Source organism: Labrus mixtus, chromosome 2 (assembly GCF_963584025.1).
Source record: "Labrus mixtus chromosome 2, fLabMix1.1, whole genome shotgun sequence".
Taxonomy (NCBI): domain Eukaryota; kingdom Metazoa; phylum Chordata; class Actinopteri; order Labriformes; family Labridae; genus Labrus; species Labrus mixtus.
The window spans coordinates 11,119,684-11,138,790 of NC_083613.1; the positions used below are offsets into that span (position 1 = coordinate 11,119,684).

Consider the following 19,107-nt stretch of genomic DNA (forward strand, 5'->3'; position numbering starts at 1 on the left):
GAATGATGATTTTATAACAATGAAAACAACACGATGAATAAGAGAGGAATAAAATAACAAGTTGTTGAAGAACAAAAGACAAATGCCAAGTCTGCTTTAACTATCAAGTGAAATAAACAAAATGATTTGATTAGGAAGAAATGAAAGACTTACCAGTTTCATACTTTGTACATCATGGAAAGCAACGCAGTTAAAAACACTCGAAGTATTTGTGTTTAGCTCCACCTTGTGGTCAGTTTCAACCATAACTTTTATCCAGTTTCAGCATTTTCAGTCTCTTACCAACCTACAAAGAAACAGCTTGTATCACAAAGCAGTCAGAAACGTAAGCCTAGATTTCTGTTTTTACAATCAAATCAATTTTCTGGAGAAAATAATTGATGAACTATACAACAATGAAAACAAAGGCTCATGATAGATGTTAAATTGGCTTTATTTGTGGATATTTAATAGTAATTATAAATATTAAGTGCTTAGATTTAACTTTAAAAAATACAAATTCTGTTGAAATACATTTCTTACAGGCAAAGCGTGTAATGTTGAGAACCTTACTACTACATTTCAAAGCATAGTGAATGACTTAATGTAGTGTAATACAGCTGACAGACATAACAGAAGTCATGCTAAAAAGTCCTTCATACTTTATTTTGTAGCTGCTAGCCCTTTGTTACCGTCCTCTAACCTGAGGTTTGCTCTCAGATGAACAACCCTGCACAGAACTGGATGGCTTCTTGATCAACGTGTAAGGCTCATTTGTTAAAGTCATTTAAAAACATTTTCTAACAGGGATATGATTGTCCCTGTGGGCATCGTCCAAACACTGAAAACAAATAGAATTGTATTCCATGTTGTAACCAGTTTTCACATTTAATTCTGCTGCATTAAAAGCTTTTTGGGAAGGGATTTGTAATGCTGAGCTGATCTTATGTAAAAAAATAAAATTCACATACTGGAACAATTCCATTTGACCAAATTAAAAATAAAAAAAACACTTTTCAGATTAATCTCTTTGACAATGTCATCTAAAAAGCTACAAAGCACTGTAAAAAGGGCTGTCGGTCTTTAGTTGACCTCGATAACAAACTCAAACCAGCAAAACAAAAGAGCTATCAGAAGGACAGCTCTCCACTCCTCAGTTGTCAAAATGAATTAGAGGGGGCAAGACCACTGAGTATTAACATTTGTATCAAGTGCACTGTTTGCTCACATACAATATATCCTTAATTTCATAACAACAGAAAGTAAAAACTCTTCCTTCACTGTGAGCTTATTAGACACCAAAGAAAAGTATTCAGCATTAAAGACTAAAGAAAGGATCCAACATAAACCCAAACAAAACAAACAAAAAAATATAATATTAACATGCTACTTTAGCGTTAAAAATTGAATACTGAAACGCAATAGTTATTTAAATTAATACAATTTAAGTTAAATTCAAACATTTACATCTTAAACTAGCAGACGACAGAATCTATATAACAAACTTGCCAGAAAAATACGATCTCATGTCAGGATTAACAGTGTTTCAAACACTGCATCATTCTTCTCATGCCCAGCACGACTCAAATCCTGACTAATGTCACATCCAACTCCGGTCCACTGGAAAATGCTTAGTCATCAACAAACAGTACGTCTCCCTCCTTAGTCACTGGCTGTGTGTGGTTAGAGACGTTAGTCATTCCTGATGTAACCATTCCCAGAACATGAACCGCAGCCAGTCTGTTAGCTGGACTGATTTTGTTCAGCTAAGTCTCATCTTCATTGTTTAGCAGCAGAGAAAACATAAAGTGCCGTTCAGTTTATGGTGAGAAATTATCCATAATGTGATCTCAATTTGTCCAAAATACAGAAGTGTATGGAAGGAAATGGGTCTTTAGTTGATTTTGGTTCACATATCCAAAAGATGGTGTTATTTAATAACACATTAAAGAGTGAGAATATATCATATCCAAAGTCCTGTAGTGTTTCTCTGCTTTTTCTTGACGTCTCTTTTTCTGCATCCTTGGCAACTTTCCTCTCATTGCACCTCTCCTTATTCATGCCAGACTAACTCCTGGTATAAAATGTCTAAGGGTTGTTCCTGGTGAAGATAAACATCTTGCAGAGAGCACCTTAATTCCACATTTTCAGGCATGGTGCAGTGGCGGGCAGCTCATACTTGCAGCACAGTGATATTCTCATGGTGATGAGTAGTTGCAAAAGGCCACAGATAAGTTTTTTGGCCGCTGTCGCAGTTGAGCAGCTCCTCCATCTTCTTGATATAAATCCTGACTAAAAGCCAGGTCGGATGCTTTTCACTTGATATATCGACTCCTGTGCTGAGCCCCAGGACTGGAAGAGGAGCCAAAGTGTTTCCTCCAGCGTGGTCGTAACACAAAGTCATAGTTTGCAGAGGTGCTCATTGCATAATAAACGTTGGCATTGTCAGGGATCAGGAGCTCTGGGGCAGAAAGAGAAAATCAGTGATTAAAGGGAGAAGTTTGACTTCTCTTAGCCTATTGGAACTGCTTTCTTTTAATGTCAAGATATTAATATTTCTCTGAAAGAGACTGACATTCACTTTTGGAAATGTCTGCATTAATCTTTGTGTTGAAAGAATTAAATCATAATCAAAGTAACAAGTAAAAAAGGAAGCTCAATTGCATTATAGTTTTAATTCACTTAGAGAACTCATTTTGTCTTTTCATAAAAAAAGTATTTGGCATTTTAAAGGCTTAACTTCTTATATGTAACAAAAAAAAGGTTTGAACTAAGCCATTTTTTAAAACATTTTTGAGGTGCATTTCTTGTAGTTAAGGTAAAACAGACAACTGACTCCTGCGGTTCTATGTTGTAGAACATTTCCATAAAGGTCTGATGCTGCTCCACAGCTTTGTTTATCAGTTCACATTCTGCTTTAACCTTTAATGATCCTGGTGTCTTGAATATGATTACAACTGGCAGGTTAGACCTGCAGTCCTGAAGCATCACACAGAGCTGTCATATTGTCAGGTATAATATTTACCTTTTCCATTGTTGAGCATCTGACAGAGGCTAAAATCCCGGCAGCTGACATCCTCCATGTTGTGTTTTTCAAGAGCCCTCTGAATCGCCTGAGGCGTGTGGTCCTGACTGGTCAGCTAGAGAAGGATCAGACGGCCAGATGTTAAGATACAAACAGGACAATCTAACTCTCAATCTCTGGAAGACTTAAGAAATGGGACTTCTCTGTTCTCTCATTTTACATTTTTTTAATAAAGTATATATTTTTTCTTTAAAAAAATATTGTACATACTTCTTGGTCTACATTAAGATGAATCACAAATGATTTAAGTAAAAACTAAATGTTATTTAACTCAATCCATTTGAGAATAAGCAATTTTTCAGCAAAAAAACCCCACTAAGGATAATTGTTTATTTATTTTACACAAGAATATAAATTAGCACAAGGCACATCAAGAAAATATAAAATGTGTGTTGGTGTGGTAGGAACATGTTAATGCCTTGTATGGAAACTACACCCAAAAGTCAATACAAAAGAAATTGATCATCAGTCATCAATTTAAATTTGAATTAATGAATTTTATTAAAATATTCTTTAGGGTCAGTTACATCTAAACCTCCCATTGTCCTTACCAGTATGCTCTTGTAGACGTTTCCATTGATGACGCAGTCCACACTGACCCTGATGATACATGAGTCAGCAACCTGCTTGTTGTAGACAGGCAGAGCAGCTGGAGGAGAGCTTGATGCTGATGACTCGTTCAGGACAAGAGAAGAAGAGCTGAGGTCTGGATGTGATGAGCTACAAGACGAGCTGGACAGACTGGGAGAGGAGGAGGACGACATGGAGGTGCAGGAGAAATCCTCTGCAACGTTGTGAAGAGAGCCTGAGAAGGACTAAGGGAGGGGAGGAGCAAGGAGAAGTAAGCAAGTTAAAACAATATTTTGGTTTTTAAACTTTGTCCTTGCTGGTTCCATACACTCAGACTGTCACCACATGAGACTGGAGACCGTTGGGGGCTCATACCTTTAGTTTGAGTCTGAGAGGGGAGGGCTGGGGGACGGAGAGATCGTCAAACTCTGAACTGCTGGAGCCTGAAGATGACACACTGATCTGGTCAGCGTGGGTCTTCCTGAGAGTGCAGTCATTTGATGTTCGCAACCTGCACACACAAATGCAGTTCAGAGGCATTACGTTTCAGATCACAGAAGCTGAAATCAAAGTTTTAAAAGTCATGAGAGCATTATCTTTAGGGTACAGAATCTGGAATCTTTCAAAGAATGCTTTTTGTTTGAATTATGAATAAATGGGTATTTTCAGATCATCATAGAGATACAGATTAAAAAGCTTTTTATTCAACTATTAAAATATCAAAGATTTCTTGGCAAGGGAGCCGAGTAAAATTTCAGAGGATGGAGGTGGTTCTTCTGACTTACGAGGTGAGTTTCTTGTTCCGTAGTCGGCTGCTCCAGGAGCTGGGAGAGCTGGGACAGGGGTCGACTGGAGACTCCAGGTCTTGAGACAGCTCATAGCTTCAGGAGACAAAAAAATAAAAAAGATAAATTAGTAAACAAAGCTCCAATCCACTATATGGCCTTTAAATCTTAACACAGTGGTGTCAGTGTGTGTTTGTCTCACCTCTCTTGATCTGTGAGCAGTGTGTGTGCTCGAAGCCAGTTGGTGATACAAGTGTTGACTGGGAGCTTGTAGTGGGAACAGGAAGCCTGAAACTGCCGAATTTGGAAAAGAATCTCAAACTCCTACAAGACAAAAAAAAAGGGGAAAATCTCTTCAGAAATCATGAAAATATGATTTTCTCTTCTGAATACATTGGACTATGGTGATCTTTTATACATCTTACAACACCCACTGGCCCCCCGCCCATATGTTTATATTAACCTGAACAAAGATTTAAAGACACCCCTACATAGATCAAAATAAAACCCATAAAAAAAAAAATCATACAAAATATTGTATTCTTTATTTATATTCATATATCTTGTATGGCTGCTCATTGTTAGTCAGAAATTATGTTTACTGTGCTGCTACCTGGAAACTCTTTGAAAAGAGATTTTTTTTTATCTCAATGAGTTTTTATCTCAAAGTTTGAATTTAAAAAAAAGATATCACTGGCTATTCAAACTAATATCAAGACACCACTAGGAGGCGACACCTACCCGTCTGCGTTTCTCAAAGTTGATGAGTCCACCCTGCCAAAAACAAGGAAGCATTAAGTTTCAATTATGAATATAGACTACATATATAAAGAAATGACCACACTGTGTGTGCGCTCACCTCCACAGTGTCAGGCAGTGCTGTATCCAGCATGGTGAGGACAGTCAGGTAAGTGCCAAGGTACGGCACAACTCCACTGTCTACGTTCTGAGCACACAAATCAGGCAACACAAGAAATAGTTAATCCACATAAATCTAAGGTCTTTTAAAGAAATGAAAAAAAGAGAAGATGAAAATTCAAATACAGTGGTGGCCTCCTACAAGTTTCCCCCACAACAAAAATAAGTTAACATTTGCATAAAAGGCTTAAAGTAATAAAGGAGTAGGAAACTTAAACAATAGAATACTGAATTCAGTAAATGTAATGATAGTGCTCTATAAACACATCACTATCAATAATTAAACAGAGTGATGTGGGGGGTATAAAACATTGTACACACAGCCCCACCTGGACTGAGTAAACTGTGAGAACTGTTCACTGTCGTCAGCTTTATTATCCATCCATAAGCGAAGGGAAAATCTACAGGTCATTTGACTTGTATTATCTTTTCCGTCAAATGAATGAACAGATTAAAAAAAGAAAAAGGGAACTAGAAGTGTGGTGTCAATAATAGCAGCTTAAAACAGCTGGACAACATGTGACTTTAGGGAAGTAGAACTGATGATCTAGGCAGAGAAAAAGAACCTGTGGTAAAATAAAGTGAATATGTCAGCTAGACCAGCCAGTAAAAAATGAAAGCCAATGTTATTTAAGGTTATTAACAAATGATGACCGTTTTCTTACCATCTGTCTGGACACTGAGCAGACACTTGACTTGGAGCCTGGGGTGCTACTGTCATCTGGGTGACTCTCATCCTACAGAGAACATACAGCACTCCAGTCAGCATAAATAAAATAAGAGCTCCTTAGAGTGTTGATAAATGACATTTGGTGTAATGTGCTGGCAAAGCACACTTATTGCATAACTTTTCTTTTTAAGGTTTGGCACCATCTGACAGAGTGCTATTGGGTGTGGGAGGCTGCCTCCACAGTGCAGCTTGTGTGACAAAGACAGCCACAAGCCATCAGCCTTTTGTGTTGGTAATGCCCTCAGGTGTTTACGATAATCCTTTATTGATCCACAGTGGGGAAATTCAAGGTTTACATGGAGATCATTAGCCTGTATTCAATATATTCAATTCTTCTTCAGTTCTTAACTCTTCACTTCAATTTCAACTTTTATTTCTGTGAAAGAATAACAATGCCCTTTTTTTTATTATGTAATAGAAACTGGGCTGCTCATTATGAGTAATGTCAGACACATTCATATCAGTTGTTTTCTTCTGGGAACAAAGGACAAAGAATTGAAGGAGAACTAGACGCTGAACATTCATTCAGATTCATGGGCTCAAAAAGACATGACATGACTATTTAAAGGGAAAACAAATACTGGCACACCACTATAGGCTGCCTGGAAACAACAGAGAAAAAGGATTACTTTATTGGCTGTTTCTTAGAACTATATTTAAAGTGTGACATGCATTTACAGCACTTGACTTCATCCTATAAACCGATTGTTTTGACTATGGCTTAATCTGAAGATTATTTTTGCTGAACTGATCGACAAAAACTTTCCAACAAGATTGTCTTTCTAAAATCATGAATTTAACAATAAATATTGTCTAAGGAAAGTCAAGGGAAAAAAGTAGAAAATCAATCAAATTACTAAAGAAAGAGCATCAACAATTCAAAGCCTGGGCATACTAGAAAGTAACCTATTGTCGTCTCATTGTGATATGCATTTTATCATTTCTTCAGCGATTCTATTGTAAGGAAGTGAACAGGCCACAGCATTTCACCTCCACCTTCACACTTCCAACCATGCCCCAGAATAGAGCTAGCACGAATACATCCCCACAGATCTTTCCCTCATTTATAAGACAGAGCAAACAGGATGTGTGTGTGTTTCTGTAAAAAGTAGTTACCTCCACCAGGATGTCTTTGCTGGTTAGCACACAGTTTTCATCGAGGAAAGCATCGCACAAGTGGTCAAAGGTGTCCATGCTCTCCCTAAAAGCAAACAAATTCAGCTCGTCAAGACAGCATTCTTTTTGAATATTCACCTTAATCGGGGTTCCATGCTTAAAGAAAGATAAAGTCTTGTTCTAGAGGGAGGGTGGAGTCCATGGGTGGAGATACCAGCAGAGGAGAGGGGATTTTTTTTTACCAGAATCCAACATGTGACATCACAAGTTGAGCAAATTTGAAACGGAGCACTTTTCTCTGTGTTGTAAGACTTATGCCGACCACAAACAAAAGGACTGGATGGGTTTATTTCACATTTTGTGGGTCAGTAGACACTCAGGTTACCCAAATATATGTTCAACAACACTGTAAAAGGGGATTTTTCATAATATGTCCCCTTTAAATAAGTCTTGTATATTCTAATTATTTTCTGACCTGCAGACAGCAGCCCAGGTTTTCTTGAGGCGATACACAGCATTGGACTGCAGGGCTGAAAGGATCGCCCTCAAGGAGGAGAAATTCTTTAGCCGTCTACACTCCTGCACAAAAGAAAGAAGAGAAACATATTAAGGATATGTTTGGGCATTAATATTACCTCATTGTAAACCTTTCATGGGATTCAAACTGTGTTGGACCCTGACCTGAGCGATAGCAATCCACCACTCGATGATGTGTGCTCTGAGGGTGGGGTTGGTGTGAGCACGGCGAGGTGAGCTCGGGGAAGCGGAGGGGTACAGGAAGGTAGAGGAAGAGCCTGGTGATGAGATGGGTGAGGAAGTGGAAGGACTGGGAGTGGACGGGCAGAGGAGTGAGGTGATGACACGGTTGGTCACAGCGTTGAACTGAGAGATGGTGGCGCGGACGGTGGGTGCAATGTTCCTATTTTCCTTCTTGTCACGCTGGGACCAGATGCAGCCCAGGCAGTGGAAAGGAACAACTCTGACGAGCAATTCCTGAAGGAGATGATGCCAGGGAGATGCATTATAAACAAGTGACCCACAGTTACACAAAGATGAGCTTTGAGATAAGGAATAATGAAACCTACAGCGTCCAATCTGGTCAGCTGCTCTGCCACTTCTCTCTCAGTGAAGAACATAAAGTTGTATTTGTTTTCTTCCTTCATGCACGTCTCAATTCCGTCCTCCAGATTACTGTGCTGCTGTTTCGATGACTCATTGTGGTGCACTGACGCAGACTGGCTGCAATCTGTCAAACACACCAAATCATCAACAACACTTCCCAAAATGTGATGTTATCTAAAGTTTGGATGCCACCCAAAGATTAAAAGTGGCCTGATCTTCATGAATTAATGCAGGTTGAAATAAAGCCTTCAGGTTACATCTCCCGTTGCCTCATACCTTGTTCCTGGAGCCTCTTGAGGAGGGTCTCAGCGGTGTGTGCCAATCGTCTGAAACAGAGACGCCGCCGCAGTTGGGCACACAACAGCCGGAGAGCCTGGTACTGAGGGGGCTCATGAAAGTCTGCACTGTACTCCTCCAGCCACAGCCTGATCACTGGAGGTAAGGTACTGAAGGGAGGGTGAGGCAAATCAAAAAGCTTTCAATTTAGGGTTATTGCTTCACTTGTTCAGATCAAGGTAGGACAACATTGGCAAATCTTTTAACATACAGATAATAAAAAATCTCATAAAGTATGGAACTATGTAATGTTTAAAAATTAAAGTCAATTATCAAATCTCAGTTTGGACTGAAGACAAATCTACACAACGTTGGTCATAAAAGGTGTATAAAAAATAAAAACTCACCTGCGTGTGCACACAGTCTTATCCAGGTTGGTGATTGACTCATCTCTGTGAAAAATTAAACAAAAAATAATTTTACTTCTAACAAAAATCTTTGATGTGTTGGTGAGCCGTCAACAGTAAAAGACCAGATTCAAACCCCTCATATGGGGAGTGTTTTGAGACTTTAGATTCCATTGGTTGGGTTTTTATTTTTATAATCTATATCTATTTTATTTCTTGTTATTCAATTGCCTTGATGTTGTTATGTTATATCTTGATTTAAGTTAAATATATTATGTATTGTTATTGTTGTCAGTATGAAAATGTGATTTGTAAGTGTTTTACATCAAAATTATTGTAAACTTGGGGCGCTGGTGGCGCAGTCGTTAGTGCGCGCGTCCCATATATGGAGGATATAGTCCTAAACGCGGGTGGCTCAGGTTCGAATCCGACCTGTGGCTTCTATGTCAATCCCATAGACTGTAAAAATAATGTCAATCCCCATTCTCTCTCCCTGATTTCAATCTCTATCCACTGTCCTATCTCTCAGATAAAGGCACAAAAAGCCCAAAAATAAATCTTAATAAATAAATTATTGTAAACTTGGCAATGATTGAAATTGACAGGGTGAAAAGCTGCACTTATACGTTTATACAATTCTCAACAGTAATTAGTTAAAATATTGTAAACTAAAAGAGCACTGAACAGCACATAGGAAAAAATGTGCCAAAGTATTGATAATTGGTATTTGTTCTGCCCTATGATGAGATCAAGTGACTGTAAACAGTGAAGTATCTTTATTCAGCCTTTTATTGTCATGATATAAGTATTTCTTCATTAATTATCTTTCTTAAAGCAGCGAGGCAAGTCTCACAACTGTACAATGTTACATTTTGTATATGTTTGAAATGGGCAATAAATTGTCAATTCTAAAAGATGTTTTACTTGACAGTTACATTTAAGTAACAATCACCACATTGAGGTACAACAAGTGACAAGAAAACATCCTGTAAAAATGTACCAGGGTGTATTCCTCTGTCACTGTTCATCCTGTGGAAATGTCCAGCAACACTCAGAGTCCCTACAGAGACACCTCCCAACAACTGTAGACAGAACAATATCGCCCGTTAAGGCATCGTTTTAGTGTAAATGTAATTTAAGTCAAGCTTTTTATCAATAGTCATATTTTTCAGACCCTGGCCTTCATATTGGGGTCATTCTCTCTGCTTCATATTGACACAATGAGTCAGAAATTAGGAGAATAGTCAAATTCAGAAATTAAAGAATGTGAAACACATTTCTTATTAAAAGAAAATGTAAATTATACAGCCTCTACGAAGACACAGTACAGCTGGTTTACAGGTTAATGACAGCAACAAAATGCTACATCCTGAACATGATCCTGTAGGGCAAAGGAGGGAAAACACACTTCCAAGTCTGTACTTGGACTGACCCCTCACGCGAACCATGTTGCCACCAGCATCACAGTTATGAGGGTGACTGTTTGACAAAAAATATCAGGTGAACAGAACTAATGGTGAAGGTTTCAAGGAGGAAACCATTAGAAAGGGTAAGCTTCATGGACCTGAGGGAGACAAAGGACTGGACAGGTCCTATGAACCGGGTCTGAGCTTCTCAGTCATCATAAACGAGGCTCAAAGAAAACTGTCGGGAAATCTTCACTTTTCCCCACAAATGTTTTTGGAAGTTCAAAAACCAGAGCGGCTTTTCTGTGAGTGAATGTTTAGGTTAAATGAGAACAGTAAATCTCAGAGCATAGTTTACTGTGATTTTGTTCAGTGGAGAATCACCTCTGCTGGGTGTGGAGGGTGTCGTCATGACCCATCTGTAATGGAACAAAGCTGCTCGCTGCTTTGTTTATTTCATGACGATAATACCTGCCATAGTAACCTGTGCAGCGTCAAGAGCTCTGCTTTCAGAATACCTAAAGGTGACCTAAAAATGTGGTCATTAGCCGTCTTCTCTAGCAATAGATGCATGCTTCAGGCATGTTGTAAATGCTGGTGACGTATACTGTAATTGGATAGTGACAACCTTTTGAAAGTAGCACACAAAAGAATATCAAATCAGTGTCAATAAGCTAAAAGATTTCAGGTTTTTGCTCAGCAGAAATTCCATTAAAGAAAACACTTCTAACAGAACTATCCAACACAAGGGGTTAACAACTCCTTTAAGCCTTTTGAGAAACTATGAAGTACTATAAAGAAAATATTGAGATTTGTGGATTTTCACAAGAAAATTAAGAATTAACACCGCTCAAATATCTCCACTAAATCTAATGCCACAGTGAGCAGCTAAGAAGTTTAGCATTAGCATAAATACTGAAAAACAGAGGTGAAGAACTAGTCTGGCTCAATCCATCCATCCATCCATCCATTCTCTTTTACTGCTTTTCCTGTTCTGGGTCGCGGTGGGGTGGGGTGGGGTGGGGGGGGTCATTGGGTGAGTAGCGGGGTACACCCTGGACTGTTTGGTCTAGCTCTATCAAATTGTAATTCTGCAGCTCTAAAGCTTAACAGTTCACATGATAGTGTATATTGACAGTGATTATATCTGGAAAATCTGAAATGCTTAACAGAGTAGATAGAAGTGAAACTGCCTCAGTTATCTCATTTGTCGGCTTGCTTGCCACCGTGTCATGAACACGTGTCTCAGTACAACTAAAGTCTGCAGAGTCTTGGTATGGGAAGTTCCTTACCTCTGAAACAGCATCTCGATGAGGGTGTCGGTGGATGTGAAGGCCCTGTAGGTGGAGAGGAAGATGTGGCTGAAGTTGGGCTCGTCCGGCTCAGGGGTCAGCAGGTGGGTGACGAGACGGTCCAGGGGGCCGGCCTTCAACCTGCGCACTTTTACCGTGTGGTACTGGACAAAGCTGAAGGCTGTTGGGCTGTCTACTGTGTCCGAGCTCTGCAAGACCGGCTCTCTGCGCAGCGTGACGCCAAACACAGCCCCGTTCTCCTCCTCCTCTCCCCACTCTTGCACTGGGTCCTGCAGGTGAGAATGCAAGTTCAAGATCTGCGTACACAAATACGTTTATAATACACTCTGCTGCTTTCTACTTCACATGGTAGATAATACATACTGTTCCTTTGGAAAATAGAAACTGAGACAACTTGCTGAACTTAGAGAAGTATAAAAAAATCTCTGCACTACCAAGAACTTTTACTAAGTTAATGTTGAAAAAAAGTTATGATCTCTTTTAACCAAATTATTTTGACACTCAACTTCATTCCTAAGATTTCTGCTTGTGACCCAGCCTTGCGCTATTACGCGACAGACACCTGATGACTAACCCTAACCCGATGAGCGGGTAGAGAAGCATGTTGATGTCCACAAATACAGCACCCAGTTATCCAGCCATGACACAGTTTTACAGCTTTTTTTCCATAGGCTACTTGCACCCATATCTTTTACACGTTGAGTATATCCCTCTGTTTGTTTCCTCTCACTATAACCTTTTGTGGAGGAACAATAACACATTAAATGCATTTTACTAAACACGTGTAGTTGCAAAAGAACAGTAACAGTTAAGACAGTGGTCATATTTTGGGTGATGAACTTAACAATACTCTTTTCACTGTCATGCCACATCACAGTTTAGTGGCTGTGTGTATGCAAACTTTTTTTGAATCATGCCAGTTCTGATAATCAAAGCAAATCTTAGCTTTTTAAATCTAATACACTGTAGTATAGATCAATGATGTATGTACAGTGTAAATGACATGAACCTAGATTAAAATAAGGCAGATCAAACCTCATCTTCAACAACGATGCACTGCCCTACAATGAGCCTCTGTGACTGCACAGGTATAGACAACATTACAGCAGTTCTACCATACGGGCTTTATGTAATCACCATATTATTAACAACAACAGAATCTTTTAGTTATTACACCTGATATCACATGACGGACACTCGGACAATAACCAGGGTGCTAAGTGCGGGACAGAATGACAGTGTTCAATGAGTCAACCCATTATGTTAGTCCATGTTTGTCCTGGAGACATGAGTCAGAGTTAATGAGGTTCACCTGTAAACCAGCAACAACAAACATTTACAAAAACTATCAATACAACCTCATGTTTTAATACATTGCATCTCGTTATCTGCACTCAAAACAAAGCAGAGAATATGTATTTTAACCTACCATCGACAAGTGCCATTTTCCCATGTTTGCTCTTCTAGCGGAGATGTTGAAAATAAGATTCCTGTCTCTTCACGTATTTGGACAGCGTCGCAGGAAAACTGTCACGCTTTCAGCTTCGCCCTAACAAAGTTTTTAGGCTGAATAATATCTGACATTTTCATTTTCGAAAACTAAAAGCAAAAAAAAGAAAAGTGTCAACTGTCATCGAGGTTAGCGACAGACTGAGAGTGACAGCAGGTTAACTAGTTGGAGAGGAGAATGAATGTCTGAGGGAATGGGCGGAGTTAAGGGACTGGTAAGGGCGGGGCTTACGCTATGAACCAATGAATATAAAGAGTTCGCGAATTAATATTCAGATATGATTCAGATTTAAATATGAGACTATGACTGAAAACTTTAAATGATACGCATACTGAAATCCTGATCCCTTTAGCGTTGGGCTGCATGAAAAGCTAAATACAAAGTTAGGGGGCAAACTAAAAGCAGTCAATTTTAATGCATTTACAGTGAAGAAATTATATTTAGTTTAAGGGTTTTTGATAGAATTCACTGTCTTTGAAAAAGTGACTTGCCAAGATTTTCTAGGGTAAGCTTAATAGATACAGGCTGTTTGTGAATGTTGCACCAATTATTTTTAAGTTTGTATTGAGAAGAGTTTAATCTAAAGTTATTTTCATAGTTTTATAGCTTATAACATAATAAAAGATATTGAATTAGTATCAGCTTTATAAAGTCTGCTACATTAAGAGGTTATTTACTCATGGCAGTCCACCTCCTAAGTGGTGAGTGCTGGAAATAATTCAGGTTGATTAAGGGTGTAAGCCAAGCATTTAACACATGAGTCAAATATATTTACTGACCGGAGTAAGAGGTTTTTTTTGTCCTACAACATAATTTAAGAAATTTGAACTTTAACTTCTTTCCATGTAAGAATCAAAGACAGAGATGACACTCTGACCTCTGGTGGCCAAACTCTAAACATTACAGATCAGTTTTGCAAGTTTCCTGAAGCTCTCTGCCTGGATCGAGGAAAAGCTCTCTAACTTTAAATGTGCTCCTCCTTCTCGTCATTCTGATCAGGAAATGCCTATTTTCTACAAAAGAAACCACACCTTTTTTTTTTCTTTTTACAGGAACACCTTAAATGTAAGATGCAAAAGGAAATGACCCGTCTACCAGAAGTGTGACAATCAAAATGCTGTGAACAGTGCATTTCAGAGCCTCTGCCACTGAAGAATCAGGTCTGGAATCTAGTTTTTCTCGTCTGTCTCCAGCTGATGATCTTGCCTATGGTGTCAGGGGTGTGGTAGACATACCACATGAAGCTCCTATTATTGACTTCAGCGTGTGAGTTCATGGAAGAATGAAATAAAGAAAATATGCAAATTAAGGTCCTTCAGTACTGGTGAAAACATTGCACAGAAGTACATTCAGAAAAATGCTGACGAACAGAAACACATTGTGGCAACGCCGACATGCTGAGAGCACATAGAACATTTTTTGTCAGGCTGTCCGCTGCTCTTTTAGCTCAAAGAAAATAATGAGCTTGTTGTTTCTCTAATGAGTTTCTTTCTCTCTTGTTACCTAAGATCTACACTCATCCATCCCAGCCACTCTGTCTTTGTACAGAGGCTAAACAAAAGAGCAGAGAAAGAGTGCCAGGACGGACCTCAATTAGTGCTCATTAGACACATGAATGGTTGATGAGGTGGCACACAACCAACAAGCATGGATGACTCTACAACGCCCTGGCTCAAGCTGTTCCTTCAAAAACACAATTCAAAAGTCTTTTTTATCAGCAGGAAATCACAGGTACAGGTTTTTTTATTTTATAAACTTCCTGGAGAGTCTGGGCATGTTTGTATGAAGTGTAACAAAACATCTGCTGATCTTGATGACCTACAAAATACAAAGATGTTCAGCTGAGATAACAATTGTGGAAGTTCCCAGGTACAAACCTGATGTAAATAATGACTGAATGTATGACAGCTGCTCTCTAACAGATATGTGTATGATAACACTAGTAGCCCAGTTACCCCAGATAAATCACTAAATGACGTAAATATCAGAGGACAATAAATATCAGTTTGAAAGTTCATAAAAAAAAAACCCACGCGTTTCTACAAAAACACACCACTACCCAGCCGTGTGACACACAAATAAGCCATGTCAGTGATTGAACAATTAGTCTCTTAACTTATAACTCCATATATAAGGAGTAATGTAATAGTTGGTTTCTTTGGGGTTGTTTTGTTGTTCTAGCTAAATACTGAACTTGAAGAGTCACAAGCCTTTTTGCAGATTTCGTATTTGGCTGTTACACTTGGGAGAGCAAATTGTTAGTCTTGAAAAGAAATATCAGATTAGCAAACAGTGAAATAATTATCACTTGCAGCCCTCAGTGGGCGATATGAACTCATTACTAATGCTGATACAGACAGAAGTGTAAAGTCAGCCTTTTGGCTACACTATAACCTCATACAATTTAACATGCTATCTCATGCAGCCTTGGAGATGTTAAAGCTAAATAAACTTACATACAAATATTTGATGCTAAAGGTTATCTCATAATATTAATTTTTCTGAAGGGGGAAAACCTAAATAAATGAAAATAAAAATCTATATTAAAGGGATGAACCACCGTTTGTTCTGAGTGCATTTGGCATCTCTTGTGTTACGTTTAAACTAAATATTTTTATCATAACCTGGTAGATGACAGAAGAGTCACATGTCTTGATGTTTTGACTTCTTGACCTCGCTTCCATGCATGACATTATAAGAAACTACTCCATGACTAGTGACCTTTGTTAAAACTATCAGATGAATGTCAGATAAGCATCAAGATGACAATAGGAATGAGGTCACCGGGAGAAGCTGTTACAGTACGCTGTAACACAGCAGGCGGATCACCTACAAAAAGGAGCCAAGACACTTAGTGTAGTTTTGTTTCAACTCACCTCACACTGTCCGTCAGTGTCCAAAAGCTGGAAGCTCGTCAGCCACACGCCAGGCTCCGTGTCTGTGTGGACGTCCACGCACTGACTGGGCCGCAGCCAAAGTAGCTTCTTCATTCTGCCCACCTTGCTGCGGAGGCTGCGGCACTCCTCTCCATCACCACCTCCGCACACGGAAAGTACGGTCCTCATCTCCCACTCTGTGTCACGATACAGGCCCACACACCTCGTCAGATCTCCTCCACACCTGATGCCTCATCTGTGCCATGGAGGAAAGTGTGAAAACATCAGACATGGTTGTTTGCTGTATGACTTCATTTGGAATTTATTTTTATTCCACTTATTAAAGAAAAGTCCAGGTGAACTGCTAGATGTAGCAGGTCACATTTTTAAACTTCCAGCTCTTTTGAATTGCATTAAAAAAATAAAAACATTATTTTCCGTTAGTGGCCGCATTGAGCTAAGAAAAATCATGGTTAGATTTACCATGCAGGACAGAAATAGGGTTAATGTTTGCGTTTAACTTAAATCATTATGAGCAGCACAGCTCAATAATATGATTTATATTTAGTAAAAAAAAAAACATTTCTTATTTAAGTCAACCTGTCCAAACTCATGAAGGAATCTTCACTTAAATCCACAAAATTGCATCAATCTGTGCATATCAATGACTGTTATTCCCAGTTTGGCTAAACAGAAATAAAAATACAAGCAGCTCAAACGCTCTGTACATTATATCATTATCCATTCAAATGTATGACTTCAGCATCATCTTAGATGGCCAGATCATGAAAACCATCACAGAGAACATGAACCTGGTCAATGTTCAATATTACCATCAAATATTTCTTCAATAAAAAGTACTCTCACATAATCAACAGCTAGAACAATTCTCTAAAATCCATACCTAGAGAAAACACATTTCTTCTACATCATCCCTGAGAAAACTCAGTATATCTTAGCATTCAAAAACCAAAACCCATCTAACCCTTTAAATATAGTAACTTAGCTGTAACCTTGTGTCCGTTGAATCTGTGTCTCCTCAATCCTGATGACGTCCATATTCAGAGCTGTATTTGTCCAGATAGAAAATTCAAGTAGAGACATTGTGAAACTTGGAGCGGAGAGACTCTGGCATTTATCACCGAGGACTGATTGTTCTGTGTGTTTGTGTGGGATGATTCTCTGCGTGAGTGTATGTGTGTGACTGTGTGTGAGAGTGTGTGTGTGTGTGTGTTTGTGTGGCCTCCTCCCTGTTTGTCTGTAGACCCTCAATGGTACATAATCGTGTCCCATTTTGATTGTATTTCACATCCAATCATTCCAATTCACTGACCTCCTCATTACACTGTGGCACAACCTCTCCCTGTCCCCATTTGCACCTTGCTCCTACAGTGATACAAACACTGTCAATAACATTAGAATGATTGACATATGCTTAAAGTAAGGGCAGGGAAATGTGAAGTGGCCCATATTCAAGCATTGGTTGAATAGGGTCCACTTCACAGTGGTTGATATTGCATTTTAACAACAAATGGCTAAACACATTTAAGAGTGTGCTGAAATCCTCTTAATGAAAAACATGCTTCTTACCTGTGGATGGGAAAGAGGGAAATATTCTGAAAATAAATCACTTATAACAAAGACTCACACGACTCACACAGACCGCTGAAACATGATGTGTGGGAGACCAGGTGGCAGGAGATGTTGAGGAAACTCTCACTCACGCTGCTGGCAGCCATTCAAACTCTGCAGCAGAGTGCCAAGGTCCGCCTCCTCTCTCTGATTGGCTTGAAAAAACACCAATAGAAAAAAATGCTTTTTATGTAGTAGGCGGCTATACACCATACACAGGCTCGGATGTATTTGCCGATATATTTGGCTGATTTATTAACGAACATTGGTGAACATGAGTCATGATTTTGGGTTGTATTTCATATGTTAGTGCATGTTTTAATGATGATGACTGACAAGTAGGCCATCAATAATTGAATATGTAGGTCATAACTAAGCCTGCGTCATAATTTGAATATAACCCAGCTAGAGAACAGTCTTTGTTGTGGTCATCTTACTCTACCTTTCATTCTATCCGCGATCTTCAATTTGACATCTCTAACAACAAGGTGTGACATGTTTTTTAGAGTGTGTTTAGAAGACTACATTCGTATATTATTAAATACTTGTATACTTGCCAAGTTACATTAAGTAGGCCTATCTTTTTTTGTTCAGTCTTTCACAGTTAAAAAAAAGTCTTCCACATATAACCCTACGTTGTTTATGAAAAATTAATATTTCATTCTCAGGTGATTTGTCTTCACGGTGGGGGCTTCTGGACTCCATCGTGAATTAATGCAATTGTCAAACCAAAGGTTGTTAGACCACAGGTTTACTCCCTTTTCAACTAAATTATAACCTGATAATGTTCTGTATTCAGCGATTCCTAAATGAAGAGTGGAAACCGGCGATGGGCTTCCCAAAAAAATCCTCATATTTTTATTTTCATATATATAATTTACACATGAATGCAACACACATATGAGACTAAACAAAAACTCCTCAAGTTAGACAATCTGTTTGAGTAAAATCACTCATGAAATGATCATAACACACCCAAAGGCAATAACTTACGACGTTGGATGTCATGAGCTAAAATGAGTGGGAAACAAATACTGTTTAAAATGCATATTATTCATTGAATGTGGGCCAAAAGAACACGTTTTCGGAGTGGAATCAAGATTATTAAGATAACAAAAAAGTATGAGGAAAAGGCATGCAGTCGTAGAGTCAGAAACGAACATGAAACATCAGCTGTGACCTCAATCATTTAGTTGCAGCCAGGAGTTGTGGTTCTTAAGACAATCAAAAAGAGACAATCATTGAGGTTATATAAACATTTCTGTATTAACAGTTGTTGGTCTTCCAGTAGCAGCCTTTTTGAAGAGCTTTAGATGATTAAGCAGAAATGGAACAGGTGTTGGCTGAATGCATTCCTACAAGCAGGAGAGGTTTTCACACAC

General features: G+C 38.8%; 1 protein-coding gene across 5 annotated transcripts; it reads right to left on the reverse strand.

The window, feature by feature from the left end:
• Positions 1-415: 415 nt before the first annotated feature.
• Positions 416-17,826, reverse strand: rgl3a (ral guanine nucleotide dissociation stimulator-like 3a). 5 transcript variants are annotated; one of them, XM_061051558.1, is made up of 20 exons: positions 17,684-17,764; positions 17,427-17,479; positions 17,107-17,160; positions 16,094-16,349; positions 11,687-11,976; positions 8,989-9,033; positions 8,582-8,751; positions 8,269-8,429; positions 7,865-8,176; positions 7,659-7,762; positions 7,184-7,268; positions 6,003-6,074; positions 5,279-5,365; positions 5,161-5,193; positions 4,622-4,743; positions 4,420-4,515; positions 4,010-4,145; positions 3,616-3,879; positions 3,005-3,119; positions 416-2,440 (listed from the first exon to the last, which is right to left on the reverse strand). In XM_061051558.1, exons 4-20 carry the CDS (start codon positions 16,280-16,282, stop codon positions 2,295-2,297), a joined length of 2,427 nt encoding a protein of 808 aa, XP_060907541.1. In that variant the 5' UTR covers positions 16,283-16,349; positions 17,107-17,160; positions 17,427-17,479; positions 17,684-17,764; the 3' UTR covers positions 416-2,294. The 5 variants fall into 5 exon arrangements, with proteins under 5 accessions (XP_060907541.1, XP_060907536.1, XP_060907528.1 ...); XM_061051553.1 differs by lacking the exon at positions 17,427-17,479 and having other exon boundaries at positions 17,742-17,826; XM_061051545.1 differs by lacking the exon at positions 17,427-17,479 and having other exon boundaries at positions 17,684-17,783.
• Between the last annotated feature and the right edge of the window lie 1,281 nt (positions 17,827-19,107).

Bases quoted from the DNA above. Each gene is read 5' to 3' on its own strand.
- rgl3a (XM_061051553.1), bottom strand. From the start codon at position 16,282: ATGAGGACCGTACTTTCCGTGTGCGGAGGTGGTGATGGAGAGGAGTGC. The intron at 11,977-16,093 runs GTGAGTTGAAAC...TCTCACCTGCAG, and splicing joins ACACTGACGGACAGTGTGAG to GACCCAGTGCAAGAGTGGGG. The intron at 4,744-5,160 runs GTAGGTGTCGCC...TTTGTCTTGTAG, and splicing joins ACTTTGAGAAACGCAGACGG to GAGTTTGAGATTCTTTTCCA.